Below are 23095 nucleotides of genomic sequence, written 5' to 3'. Positions count from 1 at the left end.
CACTCATATATGCCTTCCTTCATCCCTGCAGCACAGGCGTCCGACACACTCACAAAGACGTAGGCAAGCAGGTGTGTCTTACTCCTGATCTGCCTGTGACTTCGCATTCACTTTCCAGGAGTAAAACACACTTACAATGGGCCGTCGGCCCTTCCCGTCGTCCCCTGCTGGGCTCGGCAGGGACAGGCTCACACCCGCTCGGCGCCAGGATACCCTCGGGGGATAGTGCACTTTTAAGATACACATAACATAATTGGTGAAAACAATATGTCTCTCACTCGACTATTGAGAGCTGCTGGTTCTGTAGCTCAGGGTGAGACACAGGAAGGGTTTGTAGAGGAGGATGCTAGGATGAGATGACGAAAACGTTTAAAGATACACATGGTACAGGAGGTTGATAAAGTTATCTTCTGATTACAACAATAAAGGCTACACGCTGCTGGGTGGGCCATGCACATGATTAAGACCCACTCCTGAAAGAATCTCCAAGTCTGCATCTACCACGTTTTTTACAGCACAAGTTTTAGAAAAAAAGCTCCCTGCCTGGGGATAGTCAGATTGTTGATTTCATTTCCCCATTTCTTGCACCCTCAAGGAGTGAAGAAAAAGTTGTAAAGAACAAGTTATTCCCTTTCTTACATGGAAGAGGAGGTGGGAAGAATACTGGTAGAGAAGTCATCTGTGAACCCTAGTTTGGATACCAATGACGGTTTCACCCGTATGGTCACCTTGTCCTCAGTAAAAGCTATAAGGGTGGTGAGGCGGGCAGAGCTCACAGTTGTCCTACCATCCCAGCTCAAGTATGTCCACCAGAAGAACTGTTTTCCACTTTAGTAACTGTGATTCGCCGAGTTGAATGGATGTCCAGTGTTAGGACCCTCAGACCAAGAATGGTCCACAAACGCTCCAGTTTCTTGCGAAGAATGAAGTATCTGGTACAATAGCTGACCTCTCAGGAGAGGAGGATGCTTTTGGTCTTACATCTTCTCAAGAAGGGAGGCCACATCCAAAGCATGCATCAAGTAGAATCCAGCAGGTCCTAAGTTATCTCTTCCCATCATGGACAGTATGATGCGCTTCCGGCCTGACCTGCCAGCGGCACACGGGAAACGGCAAGCCCCGAGATAAAGAAGCCTGGGAGGGACTGACATCCTTATCCTGAACTCCTGCTTGAGTGAAAAGAAGACTCTTTAGGGATTGACTATGGTGCCTGCTGAGCTTAGGCAGCCTAATGGCTGAAGCGATTTCTCCTGAGGCGGAAGCCAGGAGTAGGCCTGTTTGTTCATTTTTAAAAGATTTGAGTGTCTATTACTTGTTGTTTTTACCTGCTCACTCCTTCACTGCTCAGGGCGCCTCCAGCCTCCTAAATCCATCGCGCAGCGGAGCCTAACGCTGACGCGGTGATCTCGCCATTGCCGCCATTTCCCGACGACCACATAGGCCACGCCCCTTTTTCAAGAGGCCACGCCCCCACCACATTTAAGGCGCTGATTACAAGCCCCTTCATCATAGTGATTTCTCCTGAGGCGGAAGCCGGGAGTAGGCCTGTTTGTTCATTTTTAAAAGATTTGAGTGTCTATTACTTGTTGTTTTTACCTGCTCACTCCTTCATTGCTCAGGGCGCCTCCAGCCTCCTAAATCCATCGCGCAGCGGAGCCTAACGCTGACGCGGTGATCTCGTCATTGCCGCCATTTCCCGACGCCCACATAGGCCACGCCCCTTTTTCAAGAGGCCACGCCCCCACCGCCAATTTCCTTCCACTATAAATCATGTGCATATTCCGGTCGCGCAGCGGGCGCGACGATTGCGCACCGAAGGCGTGCCTAAGGCAAGCCCGTCTGTGCCCGTCCGCGCCCGACCGGGACACGGGGCACCACACTCTGTGCAATTTCATGCATATACCTCTGAACAACTGCGCTCCCTCAGAGCCAACTGGCAGCTGAATTCCGCCACGCTGTCCTATGCTCAAAAACTCGGCATTGCTTCTCCTACGCCCATTGCGCTAGCCCCCCCCACCCTCCCACCTCGGCTCTTCTTTTGAACACGAGATCAGCCGTCAAGCATCAGACCGAAATATTTGATCTTCTGGACTCTAACTCCCCGGACCTTCTGTTTCTGACTGAAACCTGGTACAGACCTGATTCCCTGCCAAGCATCCTAGCCTCTCTTCCGGCCCATTATACCATGCTCCGAGCTGATCGACCCGAGAGTAAAATAGGAGGCGGTGTAGCCTTGATCACTCGCAAGGATTTCCACTTTCAGACTCTGGCTTCGTCCACCTTACCAGTAGCCGACTGCCTTGTAGTGCGATCCACTTCTTTCAAGACCCCACTCACGTGCGTACTAACCTATCGACCTCCTCAGTCATCCCCCGATTTCCTCCCTGCATTTCAGAACTTATTGGCTACCCTGGTAATCAATAACGCATCCGTCCTTGTGCTGGGCGATTTTAACTATTGGCCCACTGACCCTGCTGAGGATTCCACCTCCAAAGACTTCACCCAACTGCTCCTTAGTCTCAATTTCACCCAGCACGTTCAAGGCCCTACCCATATCCGGGGCCACACCCTGGATCAGATCTGGACACTTAACATTCCAATGTCTACACCTATCATTTCGCCCTGTTCCTGGTCGGATCATTCCTTACTTACCTTTTCCCTGGACCTGAGCCATAGTACATCTCCTCCTCTTCCCAAAAACACCTGGGCTAGGAGTTGGCACAAAGTCGATATCCCTTCTCTTTGTAACTCGCTAGCTGCCACCTGCCCAGCCCTTTCGGGCTCGGACCTTCGCTTACAAGCCGCCACATTAAATCAGTGGCTCACTAATGCCTGCGACCCAGTGGCCCCTTTGAAGCGCACTACCATCAACCGCACCCATAATGCCAACAAATGGTTTAGCGCCGCTCTCAAAGCTAAGAAATTGGAGCTAAGGCAGGCCGAACGAGCTTGGAGAAGAGCATATTGCCCCGCCCACAGACAACTCTTCATCACCATGCTCAATGAATATAAAGCTGCCATTTTGACAGCCAAGACCGAGTACTTTTCTGAGCGTATTTTGGCGGCCGAAGGCCAATCTCGCGAGATATTTTCCACCATCCACGAACTGGCATCTTCGGATAGAACCTCACCCATGATCCTCCCCTCCCAGGTCTTATGTGACTCGCTCAATGAGTTCTTCATTGATAAGATTGCCCTTATTAAAGCCAACATTCCCCCTCCCCCTTTCTCTCCCCCTCAGCCCCCCGACAATACTCGCTCCCTTACCACTATACCCCCACTCACGAGAGAATCCCTGCTTTTGCTACTCAGGCGTGTTAAATCGGGCTCCCCAGTTGACATCGGCCCGGCACGCATCCTCTGTCAGCTTTTCTCGGCGTACCCTTCTCCCGCCATTGCTCTTTTGAACAACTGTTTTACTTATGGCATTGTTCCAGCCCCCTTCAAGACTGCTATAATTCTCCCTATATTAAAAAAACCAGGTGCCGACCCTTCTCTTCCGGCAAACTACCGCCCCATATCCCTTCTCCCCTATCTGGGAAAGGTAGCAGAGTCCCACGTCACCCAGGCACTTAGCTCCTTCATAGAGAGCAGCAACTACCTCGCACCCTGCCAGGCGGGCTTCCGCCCCCGGCATTCCACCGAGAAGGTGGTCATCTCAGTCATGGACCAGCTCAGGGAGGGACTCAACACCAACATCCCCCAGGCCCTGGTTCTCCTAGACCTGTCCGCCGCCTTTGACACGGTAGACCATTCCATCCTTCTGTCTCGTGTCAGGGCGGCGGGCATAGGTGACCAGGCTCTTACCTGGATAGGATCCTTCCTGGAGGGATGCACACAGGCGGTCCATCTTGCCGAATTTTCGGCCCCACCTACCAGGGTGAAATGCGGGGTCCCCCCAGGGCTCCTCTCTCTCTCCCTCCTTTTATTTAACCTTTATATATTCCCTCTTATTTTTGCACTTCAACAAATGGAGGTCTCAGTATACAACTATGCTGATGATCTTCAACTCATTTTTAATTTTTCCGTCCCTTCATTAGGAGCCTCCCGCTTCTAGTCTGTCTTGCTGTTCATCCGGGCTTGGATGAATGCAAACCATCTCAAACTCAACCCGGATAAAACGGAGCAGATACTGACTGGAGGCGGTAGCAACCCCTGGTCGCCTTCCTTCTGGCCCCCTTCCTTTGGTCCCCCTCCTACTCCTTCCCATTCCGTTAAGACCTTTGGAATTACGCTCAATCACAACTTAACCCTCCACACCCATATCAGTTCTGTTGTCTCCTCCTGTTTTTTTACTTTACGAATTATCAGGAAAGTTTCCCGGTTCTTCTCCCCCTCAGCACTCAAATTGATTGTTATGGCCATGGTCTTATCCAAGATCGATTACGGGAACATCATTTACAATGGTGCCCCCGCCTATGCACTCCAACGCCTCCAGACGGTGCAGAACCAGGCAGCTCGCCTGGTGCATGGCCTACCGAAACACCATCACTCCTCCCCCCTTCTCATTGCCCTTCATTGGCTACCAATCAAACAGAGAGCCCTTTTTAAGCTTGGCTGCCTCACCTTCCAAGCCCGGGCGGGCACTGCTCCAGCATTCATCAATTCCGCTATCATCAATTACGGCCCTGCTAGAGACCTACGCTCCTCCGCCAAATCCCTGTTAGTCATCCCCCGGTTCAAGAAAAAACGATCCGGTGGCCAGAAATTTTCGGTACTTGCACTCACCTTCTGGAACTCCCCCCTCTCAGATCCTCCCCCTCCTACGAGGAGTTTCGCAAGGCTCTTAAGACCTTCCTATTTCAGCAAGCTTTCAGTCCATAGCCCTCGATGTCTCCCTCAGTTTGAAATCCTATAGCGCCAAGAAACTGCTCAGTGAACGTGCGCTCTAAAAATAACTAAAAAATTCAAAAATTCAAAATTCAAGCCCTGAAAATGTTCTTATCAGCAACTGCACAAGGACATCCCCGAGAAACCAATGGCTCTCATCCCCACATCGCACACGATAGCTTCATCTGCAGCCCTGGAGCGACTACCACAATAGCAGTACCCAACCTAACATGCCTGAATTGCTTTGCCCACCGAAGCACCGAAGCACTTCGCGCTTGAGGGAACGGAAATATATTTATGCCTATGCTCTGGAAGGCTGCTAATCGGTAACAATGCCATCTCCCAAAGCATATGAGAATAGCGTACTAATAGACTGTTGGTGTTTGTGGACCTAAGAGCCAAACTGCCAGATTCAAGTACCTCCTTTCCCTTTCTGTGAGCACACTGGGGAAGGTGGAAGCCTTGTTTTGTGCATAGGGAGTCTACACTACCAGGCTGTCTGGAGAAGCGTGCCTTGAGATAAAGTCTGGGTTAGACAGGAGTAGGTTAAACGTACTAAAATCTGCAGTCATAATTGCTGGCTGAGAACTGTGCTTCTGAAGTGCAACAAGCTTTCAAAGTCTGCTTTCCTGACAAGCTCTCTAAAGAGATTGGACTGAGGATGAGCATGGGAATATTTAGCTCTAAGCAGGCAACCTAAACACAGAAAAGTTAGACTAGTCTGTTGATAAAAGTTCTATGCAAGAGTGAAATTCACACACCGTCTGCCACCAGTGTTGTGAAACGTTCTGTATCCAGTCTGCTACCTGGAGGTGAGGTTGATGGAGGGATTTGATGGGAGATTCTGTGAATGGATCTAAGATAATGAGAGAGAGCTCAGATGGAGTTAGGTCTCTGAAGTATTCCATGGAATTTTTGAGGCCTTGCAAAATTTGCCATCAGTCTGATGAGTGTTTGCCAGTCAGTCGACATAATTTGAGTAATGACTCTGTGTTGTTCTTGTTGGCTACACAACCAGTATATATACGTTTGCTAGCTTTACTTCTGGTGCTCATATAGCCTATACCCGATGCGAGACAAGCTTTGTTCATCTGGAAGTGTCAAAAAGATATTTCCAGCTTGTACCCCTTTGATGCTGCGGACAGCCCCCGGCCGTCCCACGTGACGGTGGGCATGTGTGGAGGACGGCCGATGGCCGTCCGAACCCCGCCCACTGATTAGAATTCCAGCACCGCGGCGGAATTTGTGCTGCGGCCAAGGTGTTAAAGGAGGCTATTTCTCCTGTGCTAAGAAAGGCTCTCCGGTCCATGTGTTTCTGATTTCAAAAGTTACTTAAGTCTTGAACTCAGTGGGCAGTATGGAGTGCTTTAGTGTTCTCCGAAGGCAAATCTTGAATGATGCAGCTTAAGTCAACTTGGAGGCAGGCAGTACCATAGCTAGAGCGAAGCTTGCAGATCTAACTAATGCACAGAGTTTGAGAGATCTGTCTATTTCTAATCACTTTTGGGCAGGGGAGGGAGAAGAGCTAAGGAGGAGGAGGAGGATTGCAGCCCTGGACTCTTTTTTTAGTACAGTCATGTTTGTAGGGACACAGATTCTAAGATATAGTTTTTTAATAGAGGGTCTCTCATCTGTACTACCTATTGCTCATTGATTTGCTCAGGACGGCATCAATTTGTGCTGTATTTGGGATCTTACACCCTATACTAGTTGAATGAATGAAACCTATTTTTACAGTACCTATTTTTTAAGTATCCTTACGATGATGTCGAACAAAGAAAAATGTGTTTCTAAAAAGCATGCCTTTTATTTCTCCTAAGCGGACAACGGTGAGAGGTGTCATTAATCTCGGGGGCTATAGGCGGGATTTCCAATGTTTACCTGCAAAGATTGAGAAAGAGTGGCCACTTAATCTGGCCCTTTCAAACCTTGGAACGCAGAGAAGGTAAGCAAAAGAAGAGCGTAAACTAATAGAAGGACCACAGCGTGAGAAAAGAGACTGAGATACACACGCTATGAGTGCCTTTAGGACTCAGGCAGAGATCTTTGAATATTGACCGCTTTGCCACAGGAAGCCAATAGAGAGTGCTGAATTTCTAGTAAGGGATGACGGATGAGAGAGACCAAAAATAAGGTGAGCAGCGCATTCTGCACCAATGGAGGAGTTGGGTCCGTAAGGTAGGACGTAAAGGGAATTAGAATAATCTAGTTTGGACACTAACTTGTTTGGGATACCTGTGTTGCAGCTGAAAAGGACATTACCTTAGTGTGGATTTGGACTTGAAAAAAGCAATTAGAAATGACCATGTTAATATGACCTGAACAAAATAGTGCTTTGCCGAAAAGTACTCCAAGATTGCATACAAAATCATATGGAGAAGGAAGAGACACAGATAGCAAGTTTTAAAACACTGCAGTACCCTGGTGGGACAGTGAATACAATAAATACGCGAATGGCATAATGCATCTACAGCACTGTTCAACCAACAGCCGGCACATTAAATAAGACAATAACTCCCTTGCTACGGGTTATGTGTACAACCTTACAAGTCATAGAGGTTGCATCACAAATGACATGGAGCAGCTAAAAACTCACAGGACTGCCTCAATTTACAGGGCACCAAAGACACCATAGTGTTTCAAACTAATGTTTTCTCATACTAAATACAGTCAGTAGCTGCTCCTCCGCTAAGGCAGAAAAGCGTTGCCCCGCTGCTTATCAGCCGTGTGAATTAAGGAAGAATAAAAGGATAATAACTAGTGGTTATGATCATTTTAGGACCCCTCTACCTCACCCGGATCAGTGCCAGCCGCCACTGAATACAGCGCAGTCGCTCACCTGAATGTAGCTCCTTCACGAGTGAAGACATGGTGTTTGTAATGGAATCAGCGGCCACCAACAGGTCGTTGCGGAGATTTCTCCTCGTACCTGGGGAAGAAACATGGAGTCAAATGTCAAGGGCCCCTGATCGCTGTTTTTCATTTCCCAGCCGGATAGGAATGACTACAAATGAACTGTAGTATTAACAAAATGGCGCACACCTTAGAACCACAATGAGAAATGTCCTCAACAGCATACTGATTTGGGTCATTCTGAAATAGATGAAGACGTTTCCAGCCAAAACTAAAGACATACTCCCCTCCTATGATTTAAAATTCAAACTAAATAGTTTAGAAATGCAATAAAATATCTTCATTAGTTTTGTCCCTAAGTGTTATTACTGATCTTATTTTTAGAAGCACAACCTACGTTTTTATGGTGTAAATGTATTCGCTGAATTTTCCACACCCGATGACCTGTCAAATACGCTCATCCGCTGGGACTTTTAAAATTAAAAGAACGCAACTACACCTCACTCGCACAATGACCCTCCCTAAGAGGTTTTAAAGCCGCTTCCACACTCAAACAACCAGGCAAACTGGAAAAGCTCCAGAGAATAAACACTTGCCACCTTCAGGTAAGGGGGATGAGAGTCCTGTAAACCCAGAGGCCACGGCCTCCGATCCGCTTGGAAGGCTGACCCGCCTCTTTCAATAACCAAGATCAGCTTCTCCATCCTCAGCAGATCCAATCAGGAGCAGGTGGTGCTGACAAACTGCCCTAGTGGCCTGCTTGACCATAGGAAGGGCTTGAAAATTCATTTCATACTCCTGGAGTTGAAATACATTAGACACCAGGGTGTCCAACTTATGGCCGCCGACTTTCATCACAGAGCAGCATTAGGTTTTCTGGCACGTGATTAGAGTATGATAATTTTAAGCTTCTTTAAAACACATGAAGCAGCGTGCCGCTCTGACCACCGTCTATCAGACTTGCCTTTCCTCGCACGTGTAGTTGCACAGGTGTATGGTACTAGTACATCATCAAGTTATAGGGCGACCCACTCCATGTAGCGCTCCTCGCCATTGTATGCATTCTGATCCAATGACTTCCCATTCTTTTTCAAGCCAATTCCATAAACAAGTCCCTCTTCAAGCCCTGCTGCCTGGCAAACTTTCACTTCCTGTGTTTTGAGTGAGGGGCGTCTACATCTCAGGTAGTGAGCTTCTGTTCCTTTGCTTCTCCTCAATCCATTTATTAACGTGTGAGTGCTCTTTTTGAGACTGAGGTATGACACCCAATGCCGCCCTTGACTGTACCTAATTCTCTCCGTTTCTGGAAGACAAAACTCTATTTTCATTCGTTCAAATGGTTAACATTCCCATTTTTGTAGAGGTCTACAATTTTAATCAAACTTAATTGTTCCATAACTTTAACTCTTATCTGTCTTTGTGGGTGTAAACTTTGGATTAGAAAGCACTGTGGAAAGAGGAGGCAATGAGGTACGTCCTTTTGCCACACCGATATCATCCCACACTGTCAGGTCTGCTCTATTTAGAGCAAAACAGCACATAGTCATGGCCTCACCTCCTGCCCTTGTTGGAGGACACAGTAGTTTACATGATGGGTAAGGCTATCAACCCAACATTCTGGGCAGTAGGGTTCCCAGTAACATTGACTGGGCTGCTCTGTTTTGGTGTTTCTTTTCCTAGATCCTTCAAGGTACCTTGAGCGGTAACTTACCTCTTCCATACCCTCTGAGCCATCATATCAGCTGGGGCTTGATAAGCACTGGCTTTGGAGGGGCAACTAAAGCTGCCACAAGCACATAGGGGGCGTCATTCTGATGGGGCAGCCATTGTCTTGATGGACAGAGCCTCCTTGGCAGTACAACATGTACCACCTGTGGTGGTGTGGATCCCTTTGCTGCTGATAGCAGCTTCAGCGGATGTGCCCATGTGCCTAAACAGTAGACTCTTAAGAGCTGGTCTGATGGATCAACAGAAGCCTTGCCCACGCCCAGTGTTGGCAAGGCGTCTAGGAGTAGACAGAGGGGGCAGCTAGACTGGTTTCCGCAGTGGGGAAGAGCGAGAGGGACTGTTGCTGTCATGGGTTGACCCACTGGGTCTCGACGGAATAGGAGGGACACCAGAAGCAGCAGTGGCGCGCTGGTAACAGTGGAGGAGTCTATCCCAGTGTTACATTCTCTACAGCCCTGTGCTACTCTCATGCTGGAGTGACCTCCCAACAAGACTTTGCCTGAGAGTGAAACTGAGAGCCACACTTGGATGGGGCCTGTGGCCTTCTGCCTCAGCCCTATACTTCATGCCTCAGGAGGCTGTGAGTTTGTGCCCAAAACACTGAGTAAGCCAGGCTTCTGTGACTTCTTCTTGCAGTTTGTCGCTAACAATCCAGTAACCACCTTCTTTATATAAAGCGGGGATATGTATGACAGTAAGTTAGACGGTGGAGGGGTTTTAGCAAAGAGTTTGCAACAGCGGATGAACACCATGAGCAGCAAGTGCCTCCCTCCTCCCAAGTCCACCCCACGGACTGGACGGAGATTGGACGCTGGAACTAAAGCAGAGAGAGCCCGGCCCGGCATGCTCAACCTCTTCGCATGATTGCCCAGTAAATCCAGTCATACTAAAGGGTCATTTTGTAGAGCAATGGCAACGGTGGGATGCTGACTCACAGTGCAAGAGTCTACAGATCCTACAAAAGCAGGTTGGAAGGTGAGATGGAAATGGTTGTGTAAGCAGACACTCTCACCCTCCCTGTAGTTACTTGTACACCTACGTAGGGCAGTGAAGGTGACTGCTGCACAGGGCAGAGGGGAGAGGACGGAGAGACACCTAGACGTAGCAATGTGCTGCCTTACTAATAGAATCACAAAAGGGGGTGGTGATGGACGAAGCATCTGAACCAATCAAACACTCACACCCAGTGAAAAGATCTGGGTTTAATCCATCACCGTTCTTTAGCCCACTCTGCCACCCCAGTTCAGACATGGCCATATGCAAATCAGTCTGACCCTGTGCCTCATGAGAACAGTCCAGCCCGAACTGCCAAGCCATGCCTTCCCTGGACCGGAAACAAGTTTCCTAGGACCGGTTTCTGGCATTTCAGCCGTCTTCAGCCAGACTTGCTTAAATCCAGTGGCAAAGTGAGCAAGGGACTCCCGTCTGAGCATACCCTGCCAACTTATGGCAAACAAAGCAGTACAAAAGGGGGTGATGATGGACGGAGCATCTGACCCAATCAAACACTCACACCCAGTCAACAGATCTGGGTTTAATGCATCACCGTTCTTTAGCCCACTCTGCCACCCCAGTACACACATGGCCATCTGCAAATCAGTCTGACCCTGTGCCTCATGGGAACAGTCCAGCCCGAACTGCCAAGCCATGGGGTCAGACTGTTCGAGGCCCTCCTCCACCCACAGGTTTCTGCCTGCGCCTCATCCCTGGTGGTCTAGTGGTAGAGCGTCACTGCTCTGCTGCTTGACAGCCCTTCTGTCTCTTTTTCTGCTTTTCTCTGCCTCTTATTTTTTTTCTTGCTTCAGCCTTTTTTGTTTTTCTTTCCTTCTCCTGAGCTTTTTGCTTCTTTGTCGCCCTTGCCGCTGCAATCCTCTGCGATCCTACCCCCTTCCAGTGACCCTTCTCGCATTTCCTGCCTCCCAGCTGTCCAGCCCCTCACAACACTACTTAAAGGCACTCGATGTGCAGCCCTGCCACTAGCGTGGCAAAGGCAAACCTTTCTGCGCCTGGACCGTGCCCAGCGCCCGGAACCCTGGCTCTCAGACCTTCCACCACAACAGAGCCAGGACCCTCCTCGCCCTCAACTCAGGATGCCACGCCGCCTGCCATCTCGCGTCGCCAAAGAAGAACCAAGGATCCTTTTCCTGCCGCAACTGCTGCCACACCTTCATCCTCTCACCACCCAGTCGACCAACAGCGCCAACCGGCTCAACTGCATCCTCCTCAACATGCGCACCCTCCACAAACACGGCACAGAAATCTGGGACCTCCTTGACGCCTCTTCTCCCGACATCGCCTTCTTCACAGAAACCTGGACCAACACCTGTTCTGGACCGGACATCGCCACTGCCATCCCCGACGGCTACAAAATCATCTGTAAGGACCGCACCGTCCGACCATGAGGAGTCATCGCCATCATCCACAAGAACACCCTTCGACTGACAACTTACTCGAATGATCCACCAACAACCATGGAGCACCTCCACGTCTAGATCCAGACCAACCCCAACACCACCCTCATCTACATGCCCCTTTGTCCCCTTCCGTCCTTCACTGACGCCATCGTAGACCTCATTGCACCCCAGGCTTGCGCATCCACCAATTACATCCTACTCGGAAACCTCAACTTCCACCTGGTCAACCCAAGTGACCATAACACCTCCTCCGTACTGGAGAACCCCGCCAACATCAGACTGAAGCAGCTGCTCACTGCATCAACCAAGTCTTCTCCGCCAGCGGGAACATCACCTACAGCTACACCACCAAACTTCTCTGGACCGATCACCACTGTGTACACTCCGCTTTTGCCATTTCCACTGTTCACCCCCGCCCTCACTGTCCACCCCCCTTTGTAGCTGGAAGACTTCCTCAGCACGACCACACCACCAACACCAACAGACACCATCACTGCAGCATGCAACCTCCACCAATTGATCCAAGAAAACCAGCTGATTCACTCCTGCCATCCACGAGTCGAGAAGCACCTGTCGACGACTCACGAAGAGATGGAGGAACAACAAACCCCCGTAAACCCACGCTACCTTCATAACCGCCGCCAACACACACCACAGTTGCTTCAAACTCAGAAAGAAAACAGCCCGCCAAGTCAGAATCAACACCAAAGCACAAAACAGCAAAGAACTCTTCGCCATCGTCAAGGAGTTTGCCAGGCCCAACAGGGAGACCACCGACGTCCCACCCTCACAAGACCTCTGTAACAAACTCAGCATCTTCTTTCATCACAAGATCAGGCAGATCTACGACAGCTTTGATACCCAAGACCCTGCCACAACGTCCGCCACCACTGCACGCAACCACGCCCCACCCCAACAGATCATGCTCAACTGCACTCACTCACCATAGACAACATACTCAAGACCATGAACAGCATCCACTCCAGAGCTCCATCGTATCCTTGCCCATATCATATCTTCCATAGAGCTGCCGCCTCCTTCTCCCCTGAGTTTCGCCGCACCATATACTGTTCCATCGAAACTACCACCTTCCCCGACGACTGGAAACACGCCGAGATCAACCCCCTGCTGAAGAAGCCGTCCACCAACTCGGCAGTCCTCAAGAACTTCAGATCTATCTCCTTCCTCCCCTTCCCAGATAAGGTCATCGAAAAGGCCATCAACGCCCAACTCTCCAAGTTCATCGAAGAGAACCATGTCCTGGACACCTCCCAATCCAGCTTCTGAAGCAACCACAGCACAGAGACCGCACTCCTTGCATCCACCGACGACATCCGCTCCCTCCTTGATAGGGGCCAAACCACAGCCCTCATCCTACTGGACCTCTCGGCTGCCTTCTACACCGTCTCCCCCTGCACCCTAATCACGAGACTCCACGACGACGGCATCTGCGAAAAGGCACTTGACTGGATCTACTTGTTCCTTACTGTCTGAACACAGCCAGGCAGACTATCCCTGTTCCTCTCAGAAGCTACAGAAATCAGCTGTGTAGTGCCCAAGGGCTTCTCATTGAACCCAACCCTCTTCAACGTTTACATGGCCTCCCACACGGAGATCATCAGAAACCACGGACTCAACATCGTCTCCTATGCAGACGACACCCAGCTGATCCTCTCCCTCACCAAGGAACCCACAGCTGCCAGAATCAACTTTCACAGCAGAATGAAGGCCGTTGCTACCTGGATGAAAGACAGCTGCCTCAAGCTCAACTTTGACAAGGCTGAAGTCCTCATCCTAGGATCCGTCCCCTCAGCTTGGGGCGACTCTGGTGGCCCACTGCACTAGGAACCCCTCCCACCCCTACGGATCATGCACACAACCTCTGCATCATACTGGACTCCTTGCTCACAATAAACCGCCAAATCAACGCTATATCCTCATCCTGCTCCACACGGGTTGCCTGCTTTGAAAGACATAAGATGGAGGTCGGAGAGCCTACCAGACAGCAATGTAGACTGTAGGCAACCTCTAAAGCATTCCTGAGGTTCCTTATAGTGGACTAGACACTGGGGTGTTGAGAATAGAAGACAAAAGGTCCCTCTGCAGTACAGAGTCTGCCCATGCCCACATTCTGCTTCATTCTTCACTGGGATGAGTGACCCGCAGCAAGCTAAGTTGCAGTTAAGTGGGGAAGTCTCCCATTTTCTTTTAGGTTCTCTTGATCATGAGCTCCCACCCTGCGCCTCCTTCCTGCTGCAGAGTCAAAGACTGTAGCTGGACAGTCGAAGAGGAATTTACAAGTAAAAAAAGCATCTCCCTGAAACGGCTCCCAGATCTGGACCACTGGATTCCACAATCTCTGTCTGATAATTGGTTATAAAGTTAGGGGTGAAACTCCGAGTCACTGTGCAAGGATTTCCTACCAACAAAGTAAAGATGTCTGGGAAAGAGGTTTGCGCACCAGAGTTGGGGTTCCAGACTGGCAACTCTCCATGGAAGGTTTGCTACCAGAAACCTGGGAAAGTAGGCATCTTGCCAGCAAGAGCTCCCTGCAACCGTCTTGAGGGAGGAGCCCATCGACCCCTGGAGAGGAGTACTGAAGGTGCCCATGCATGAGTGAAAGGCTGCCTAGAAGAGAGCCTTAAAGAGCTCAGCGAGAAATGCAGAAGATTCACCCTTTGTAATCCATGGAAAGGACCAGCATCACAAAGCCCTGTTATGAGGCCTTCAGTCCTGGCCCCTCTATGGCTTGCCCAGCCCGACTTATGAAGTTGGATCGCTGGTGACAAAAATGCGCTTTGAGGCATCCGGACCACGCTGATCAATTCCATCAGACACCCCCAAAGCACACTGATGACTTGGCATCACGAAATGTTGCTACTGCGATCAGCAGAGCACCAAGACACGTCAAAAGTGCCTGACAAGCGGGAACCAAAGAAGGCTCATGATAGCATTTGGCAGCCACTTCGAACCTAGACTAACACCTCTGATGGACTCGATGGTGTGCGTGAAACGTATTCACAATAGACAAACTGCACAACTGTTCTGAATAATTGTCTTATGCAGTACGTAAAAACTGGTTATACCAATATGTTTTTTCTGTATATGAAGTTCTGAATTTTTACAATGTATGACCTGTATATTGGAATTATACTAAAAAAAAAATAAACAATTAAACCAAAACAAAGTATGACTTCTAAAAATGTCGGCAAAGTTAAGCATTTCCCGCATTCATGTCTGTGGTTTAACTTTTCATGTTTTGAGGTCACATTTACTGGCTGCATTTTCCATTGAGGACATTTCAGTAAGTCTTATATACAGTTGCTTACAGTATCTAGGTCAAAAAGTGATCAAAAGAAGGTAAAAAAAAGTATGATGGAGTAACGGAGGTTGGGGCTTTCCAAAACCTTTGTAAATGGACTGGTAGCACTAAAAGTATTAAGAGTGCCTTTAGATGCCATAATAGTAGCTACAGTCGTAGTACTAGTGGTAGTGTGTACCAGCAGAACTGCTATGAGCAGTAGCTGGAGGATGTGTGGAGTACTATGCGTATCGTTAGGGGACTTGAACGCTGTGAAACAGCACCAAAGTAGCACTGAGAGTATCTGTGAATGGAGGCACTTTAAGGTGGGAAAACAAACTTTATAGTGCAAGAATCGTTTATTATAAAAAGCAGGTGAAATTAGACTCTGTAGAACTGATTCAAAAGCTAGTTTAAATGACAAAACCATGTTCTGTAATTTACAAAACATGGTTTTACTCTCAAAAAACGAACACACATCCTTTTCATGAGACTAAGGGGCATATGTATCATCCGTTTTTTAAGTCGCAAACGCGATTCGCAAAAAAACAGGATTTGCGACTAAAATAATCAGAAAATGCGGTGTATGATTAAAATCGCATCGCAAAATTAAGGAATCGCAAAATTTGCGATTCCTTACTTTTGCATCAGCATTTTTTGCGATTACTTAATGCTATGTATGAAGCTCCCAAGTTGTGCGATTTCTCATTAAGAAATCGCAAATTACAACCAACTTGAAGTTGGTGGTAATTTGCGATTTCTTTCACAAATGCACTTTTGGGCATTTGTAAAGGTGCCATGTGGCGCCCATACATGGGGCATGTATGTGCGCCATATGCGCACACATGTAAATTTCAGGGGTGCATCAGGGTGTCCTTATGACACCCTTGAAATTATTCTCAATTCGCGATTCTCATATTGCGAATCGCAAATTGAGAATAACTTCCCATTCATTCCTATGGGCTTCCTGGCCCATAGAAATGAATGGGAAAGTATTCCTTAATTACGATTCGCAATTTGCTAATCGCAATTAAGCAATATTAAGAAATGGCTAAAAAATTGCATACATCCCTATTTGCAATTCTCAAATAGCGATTTCTAAAAAATCGCTATTTGAGAATCGCAAATCTGGATGTTGATACATATGGCCCTAAATCTTGCTGCAAGGACAGAAAGAGGCCATTCCAGGACAGGATTTCCCCGGAATGTACTCACTTGTAAGTATTCACGACTTTTTCCTCAACCCACTCCCGCGCTGGAGGTGTCTGGACATTTGCTACAGTCAGTGCAGGATTAAATCCATTTCTAGGTTGGGATCGGGTGGAACCCACCCCCACAATGGACTGGAGTGTAGAAAAATGTTCTTCCTGCGCCAAAACAGTTTCCCCCGTGTAAGAAATTCAGAGTGTAATTGCACTCATTCAGGCCATTTTTCCACATGTAAATGTAACATTAGGTTTCACAAAAGATTTCCAGGAGACTAATGATGCGGATAACCAGGCGCACTCTCGGAGAACGTTGAGAATTCCAGATAACAGAAATTTACTCCAAACGCAGGGAAAAAAATGAGGAGAGTACATTTCTGATTTTTTTTCTATGACTCACACCAAATGTAACTGCTCCATTTAAGGAGCCACTTAATATTATTGTACTTTTTATATGCAATAACAAAGGTTGAGCTGTATGAGTTTAGCTACCAGGAAAAGCCTCGCCTCTCCAGCTGGTTCTACTTAAACATCACTCACCTTGTGAAAAGGCCTCCTGGACATCGCCTCCCAGCCCGGCCAGGGACTCTTGAGGTACATGGGTTGGGGTCGAGCCGGCCGACGTTGATCTAACAGGCATGGGCATAGGACAGCTGGCGCCATGGCTGGGCGAGGAGTGCGGCGATCCGGCGGCCTGAGCCTAGGGAAGAACGGAAACTGCTTGACCAAGGGTACAAACTCTCTCATCGCAAGAGAAACTGCAGCACCGGCATAGTCCTTCCCTTCCAATGACATTGGTCAGAGGTGTGGCTTGAGTACCCTTCTCTTGGGCACACATGCTAATATCAAGCCTTCCCTCCTGCACCCCACACAACCATTGAAGGACACGTGACCATCCATTGGCATGCACCAAGCTACAGAAACCTGGATAACTTTGGGTGAAGCGATGAACACTTCTCCTGAGGCGGAAAGCCGGGAGTAGGCACAACAGCAATCTCCACATTTTAACTGCTATTTGTTTTAAAAAATTACCTTTTGCTTGTTTTCTCGTTCTGGGACCTCTGTCCACCTAGAGATCTTGCCGCCGCCATCAGCAGCGAGGCCGCTGGCCACGCCCACTTCGAGGCCACGCCCCCCGCCCACTAGTACTTAGCAGCGCTGACTACGAGCGTGCGCTAAAACCACTTCTCCTGAGGCGGAAAGCCGGGAGTAGGCACAACTGCAATCTCCACATTTTAACTGCTATTTGTTTTTAAAAATTACCTTTTGCTTGTTTTTTCGTTCTGGGACCTCTGTCCACCTAGAGATCTTGCCGCCGCCATCAGCAGCGAGGCCGCTGGCCACGCCCACTTCAAGGCTACGCCCCCCCGCCCACTAGTACTTAGCAGCGCTGATTACGAGCGCGCGCTAAAACCACTTCTCCTGAGGCGGAAAGCCGGGAGTAGGCACAACAGCAATCTCCACATTTTAACTGCTATTTGTTTTAAAAAATTACCTTTTGCTTGTTTTCTCGTTCTGGGACCTCTGTCCACCTAGAGATCTTGCCGCCGCCATCAGCAGCGAGGCCGCTGGCCACGCCCACTTTGAGGCCACGCCCCCCCCTTATCCATCTTCCGGCACATATATAAATGTGTTACCTTAGGAAGCGCAGCGGGAGCGCCTAAGGCAAGCCCGTCTGAGCCCGTCTGCGCCCGTCCGCGACGGGCCGGGACTAGGGGCTATGGCCCCTGGCCCTACACTCCCAGGGCCATTTTATACTTACTCTAGGGAGGTTCTTCTTAGACTCATGCCATCCCAGCATGCCCACTGCATAACCCGGATCCCCACTGTGTCCCTTGTACTTGCCCAGTCTGCTTGCTCCCTCTTACCTCCTTCCCCTCTATAACCAACATAGCCGCCTCTGACTTCCCTCCCTTACGCTCTAAAATTACAGCTACAGACCAGACCCAGACCAGGAAGCTGATCAGCTTAAACTGTAGATCACTAGGCAAACATAAGAGTGAAATCTTTGATCTACTTGTCTCGGAGAAACCTGCAGCTCTATTCCTTACAGAGACATGGCTAAAAGACCACTCTGGCCCGGATATTGCTGCCGCTCTCCCCGACAACTACACTTATGTTGGAAAAAATAGACCAAAGAGAGAGGGTGGAGGTATAGCTATAATTTATAACAGATTATACTCCTGCAAATGGGAAGACGTTGCATTACTTAATTGTGAGGCAGGTCTGTTTAAACTTTCGCTGTCTCCCAACTTTACTCTCTCTGGGCTGCTCGTCTACCGCCCCCCGGCCCAGCGAGTTCTTGGGCAGCCTCCTTTCCTGAGTACATAGCACCGCTAATACAGAACTCAACAAATGTTTCCATTTTCGGTGACCTCAATCTGCACCTGAATGATCCTTCATGTATTACCAGTAGCAATCTCTTACAAGACTTGGCTGCTTTAAATATTACTTTACACAATTCTGGTCCTACGCATAAAGCAGGGAACCTTCTGGACCCCATCTTCTCTAATCTTGAGGCCATTGATTGTAAAGCCCCATCACCTATTGTATGGTCTGACCATTACATGGTAACCTTCACTATTAACCTTGGCCACCAACTGAACACCCCCCCTAACCCTACAGAAGCTAGACTATCCAGAAACTGGAATAAATTGGACTTTAACAAATTCAACTCCTGTCTCGAGAACACTAGACCTCTCACGGAATCTACTAGCACTGAAACTTCTGTTGCTAATAATCTCTGGCTTGTACAGGCTGCCGATGCATGCCTACCTCAGCGCATGCAAAAGCACAATTTTCACCACCCGCCGGCGCCCTGGTTTACAGATGCCTTAAAAAAAGAAAAAACCATCTGTAAAAACCTTGAGCGCAAATGGCGCACAAAATATGATCTATGTTCTAAACAGAGCTACAAAGCCGCCTTAACAAAATATCATTTCTCATGCAAAATTGCCAAAGCTGAACATGTTAACCTAACCATCCTTGAGGCACAAAACCGTCCAAAAGCACTCTTCAAGGTAGTACAAAAACTCTCGGGCGCACTGTGTCAGCCCAAAGCACCTTGTCTTAATATGGCACAGTGCAACTCACTGGCTGAATTCTTCATTGCCAAAATTGATACCATCTACTCCAATTTTGAGAAATCCCTTCCCTTCCCTGCCCAACTTACCCTCCACGATCTCATCTCTCGATCAAAGGACATCAGAGGACAACTGCCCCATTTCTCTCGATCTAAGAACATCAGAGGACAACTGCCCTACCTGTTCTTTGTTGACCCCCCTATACCACCCACGTTCTCCTGTGATTCTAGGCTCACATGTAACACCTGTCTTCCTAATGTTCAGTCGATTGACACATGGGATCCGCTCAATATTGAGACCCTCTCCGACATCATCAGTAAAATCAAATCCGGCTCCCCACTGGATCCTCTTCCTCCCCAAATTTTAAAAAAGCTGGACAATTCCTCCCTAGAACTCATTATGGATCTTCGAAATTCTTCCCTTAGAGAAGCTACAGTACCCTCCGCATGGACACACGCGATGGTAATGCCTTTATTAAAAAAGGATAATGCCGATCCCAGCATTCCAGCTAACTTCCGTCCTATTTCACTTATTCCGGTCTTTTCTAAAATCTTGGAAAAGCACATCAACTCTCAACTTTCTACCCATGTTGAATTGAGAGGAATCTTACATCCGTCACAATCCGGCTTTAGATCCGGTTTCTCGACGGAATCTACCTTGCTGGGAGTCTCGGAAAACATCCGTTACCGAGTAGACAGGGGGGAAACCGTGGCACTCATTCTGCTTGATTTGAGTGCTGCATTTGATACGGTTTCCCACCCCATTCTTGTCAATGCCCTTCGATCATCTGGCATCACCGGCACAGCTCTCAATTGGCTTGTTAGCTTCCTATCGGACCGCACCTTCCAAGATTTCTCTTCCTCATCTGTTTCCCAAACTTTCACATCTGCGTACGGCGTCCCACAGGGTTCCATCTTGAGCCCCTTGCTCTTCAATTTATATGTCGGACCTCTGGCTACTATTGCGGAGCAAGCTGGGCTCACTATCTACTCCTACGCAGATGATACCCAGATCATCTACTCTTTTTCCTCAGATTCCCACTCCTCTTCATCCTCCCTCTGTTCAGGATTGAGCAACATCGCAGCTTGGATGCTGGACAACAAACTGCAACTGAATGCGGGGAAAACAGAACTCCTCCTGTTTGGCCACAATACCACTCTATGGGGACCCCAACACTGGCCCCCTCAAATGGGCACTCCACCCACTCCATCCAAATCAGCACGCAACCTAGGCGTGATTTTCGATGACCAGTTATCCATGAAAAGCCATGTGGTCAAAACCTCTTCCACCTGCATCACTATAATTAAGTGGTTGCGTAAGATCATATGGATGCTGCCCGAAGATACTCAGAAAACCGTAGTCCAGGCTCTAATCACCTCTAGACTAGACTATAGTAACATCCTTCTCTTGGGAGCATGTAAAGAGGTGACCCGTAAACTGCAGACAGTCCAGAACATGGCAGCGCGACTGCTCTGCAAACTACCTAATACTTCCCCTACTTCTAACTCCCTAAGCACCTTGCACTGGCTTCGCATCGAAAACCGCACAAAATTCAAGGCCCTCTGCATCATGCACAAAATAAATACTGGTCTGGCCCCATCATATCTTATATCCTTGGTACAGCACCACTGTCCCCCCGCACTCTGCGTTCATCTAACCAACACCTTTTTTCAGTCCCCAGAATCAGGAAAGCCAGAATGGGTGGCCGCTCTTTCGCCTGGCTGGCCCCCTCGCTCTGGAATTCTCTCCCCCTTCAGTTACGCACAGAACCCAATTACCTTAGATTTCGCAGACAGGTAAAAACTTGGCTATTCAACATGTAATTTCTTCCCTCCTGACCCCCCCCCTCTCTTTTGTTGGTTTTAGCGCCGGGAAACCTACGGGTAGCTGAGCGCTTTATAAACTTAAATATAATAATAATAATAACACTCTACGAGGATCACATTCTACATTATTTCAGCTGTAATGCTGGCTTTTAAGGATATCCACACAATCTAGATCTTGGTGGGGGGGAGTAGGGCGTGTAAAATCTATTTAGCTCTAAAGTTTTTAAAATGTAAGCATGTATAAAAAGAAAAGTAGCACAGCCATCCACACACAGCGTATTTAAAAAACAGCTTCACTGAGAAGAAAAACACTTCTCAGCAGACATGTCTCCTAGGTGATTCTTGGTGTGTCCCTAGGGAGGATACACATTAGTGTTTACAAAGATTCATAAATCTCTGAAATTCCAATTCCATATTAAAAAACAAACCCAACTATATCAAATTCACACCTCATCATGTTCTCCTTTTTATTAAGTTATTTTACTAACAAAGATGGCAGTGAGTTCTCCACGCTTTCCATCAATGCCTTTACCAGTGCTGCCTCCATCTGCCACAGGGATGACAGTGATAGCCCATCACAGTTACAGGCAGAGCCTTGATATGTGTGGGTACAATTACCCCAGTGTTCAGTTCTTGTATGAAAGGGGTCAATCAAAAAACAAGGACTAATTGTCTTGAAGGTGGAGAGAACATTACATCCAAACGAGCTTTTCTCTCCAACCTAATCATAAAAGTCACACATTGACACCTCATACAGATACTTAAGCTTTCTCAAAGTGTACAAATCTGTAAATAAAAGTGGCCCCCATCAGCGAACCGGATAGCCAAAAAAGTGCCCACATTTGAAAATCAGTCCAGTTATCAACTTGTAAAGACAAACTATGGATGTTTTGCACGGTATGGCAGAATTCATGCATCTGTGTTTACTGCAAGCAGTATTTGTGGTAATATCAGGGAAATCAACAGTGAAAACGGCCCCACCGGGCTATAAAACAGGCCCACAAACTGCCCAAAATCCAGCCCACACACTGATCTGTCAGACCAACCCATCGAGCACCCCGATTACCCTATACGCCCATCCGACCCTTGTACCATCCTTACCAGTTGTACACTGGCGAACCTACAGCAGTACTTAACATAGGCAAACCATGGGACAGCAGCTGTATGACCGAAATAATACGATCTCTGCCAAGTGAGATTTGGAAGTTACCGCACAAGGGTTACATCCAGTATTTAATTTGTAAAGAAATAAGTGCCAGGGCCCTTCTCAGGAAACCACTGCAGCTTGCACCATCCATTGAGCTGCTAATGAAAATTCGGACTTTTTATACATTAAAAATTATTAATACCAGCCACCCAAGCTATTTGTACAGCTTTTGGTGGCCGGTATTAGTCATGTTTGATGTATATAGAATATTTAAACAGATGTTGTCTTCATCACAAAATTAGACAAACACCGCCACCATGTGGCTGTCTGTCATAAGTCCTGGTGTTTACAATTAAGTGCGGTGCTGAGCACCAGAAACCACCGGCTCATATTAAGCACTAGTTAAACCGCATCCAAAGCCAGAACTAGAGGACCCGGAGTCCCCCCACCTGCCCAATAATGGTGATGGAAAGATCCATCGTTAAAGGAACATATGGGATACCAGTGCCCTAACTGGACTAATGTCCTCCAAAACATATGTATTAACCCTTGCCATGGAGTCCCTCCTGACATAACCCCAGATGGGCTCCATACAGTGAAGCAGCAAACGCTTATCCTGCTAAAACCAAACACCTCCTGCTCGAGTCTGTGTTAGCTCACTTGCTCCAGCTGATGCCAGCCTTGCACCCAAGCAGCTGAAGGAAGAAA

At 48.1% G+C, this 23095-nt stretch overlaps 1 protein-coding gene across 8 annotated transcripts in view; it reads right to left on the bottom strand.

Annotated features, from left to right (window-relative positions):
• DTNB (dystrobrevin beta) overlaps positions 1–23095 on the bottom strand; it is a 1143128-nt gene that overhangs the window by 29659 nt on the left and 1090374 nt on the right. For all 8 annotated transcript variants that reach the window (XR_013596287.1, XM_078650028.1, XM_078650030.1 and 5 more), the window contains 2 exons: positions 16872–17031; positions 7670–7759 (listed from right to left, as the gene is read on the bottom strand). Coding sequence is in view for 7 of the 8 variants with exons in the window: in XM_078650028.1 (XP_078506154.1) it covers positions 7670–7759; positions 16872–17031 (250 nt within the window). In the remaining variant the exon portion in view is untranslated. The remainder of the gene's footprint in view (positions 1–7669; positions 7760–16871; positions 17032–23095) is intronic.

The sequence above is a fragment of the Lissotriton helveticus genome, chromosome 6 (assembly GCF_964261635.1).
Source record: "Lissotriton helveticus chromosome 6, aLisHel1.1, whole genome shotgun sequence".
NCBI lineage: Eukaryota > Metazoa > Chordata > Amphibia > Caudata > Salamandridae > Lissotriton > Lissotriton helveticus.
Note: the sequence above shows the minus strand (reverse complement) of the source record. Positions and strands in the feature narration are given on the sequence as shown.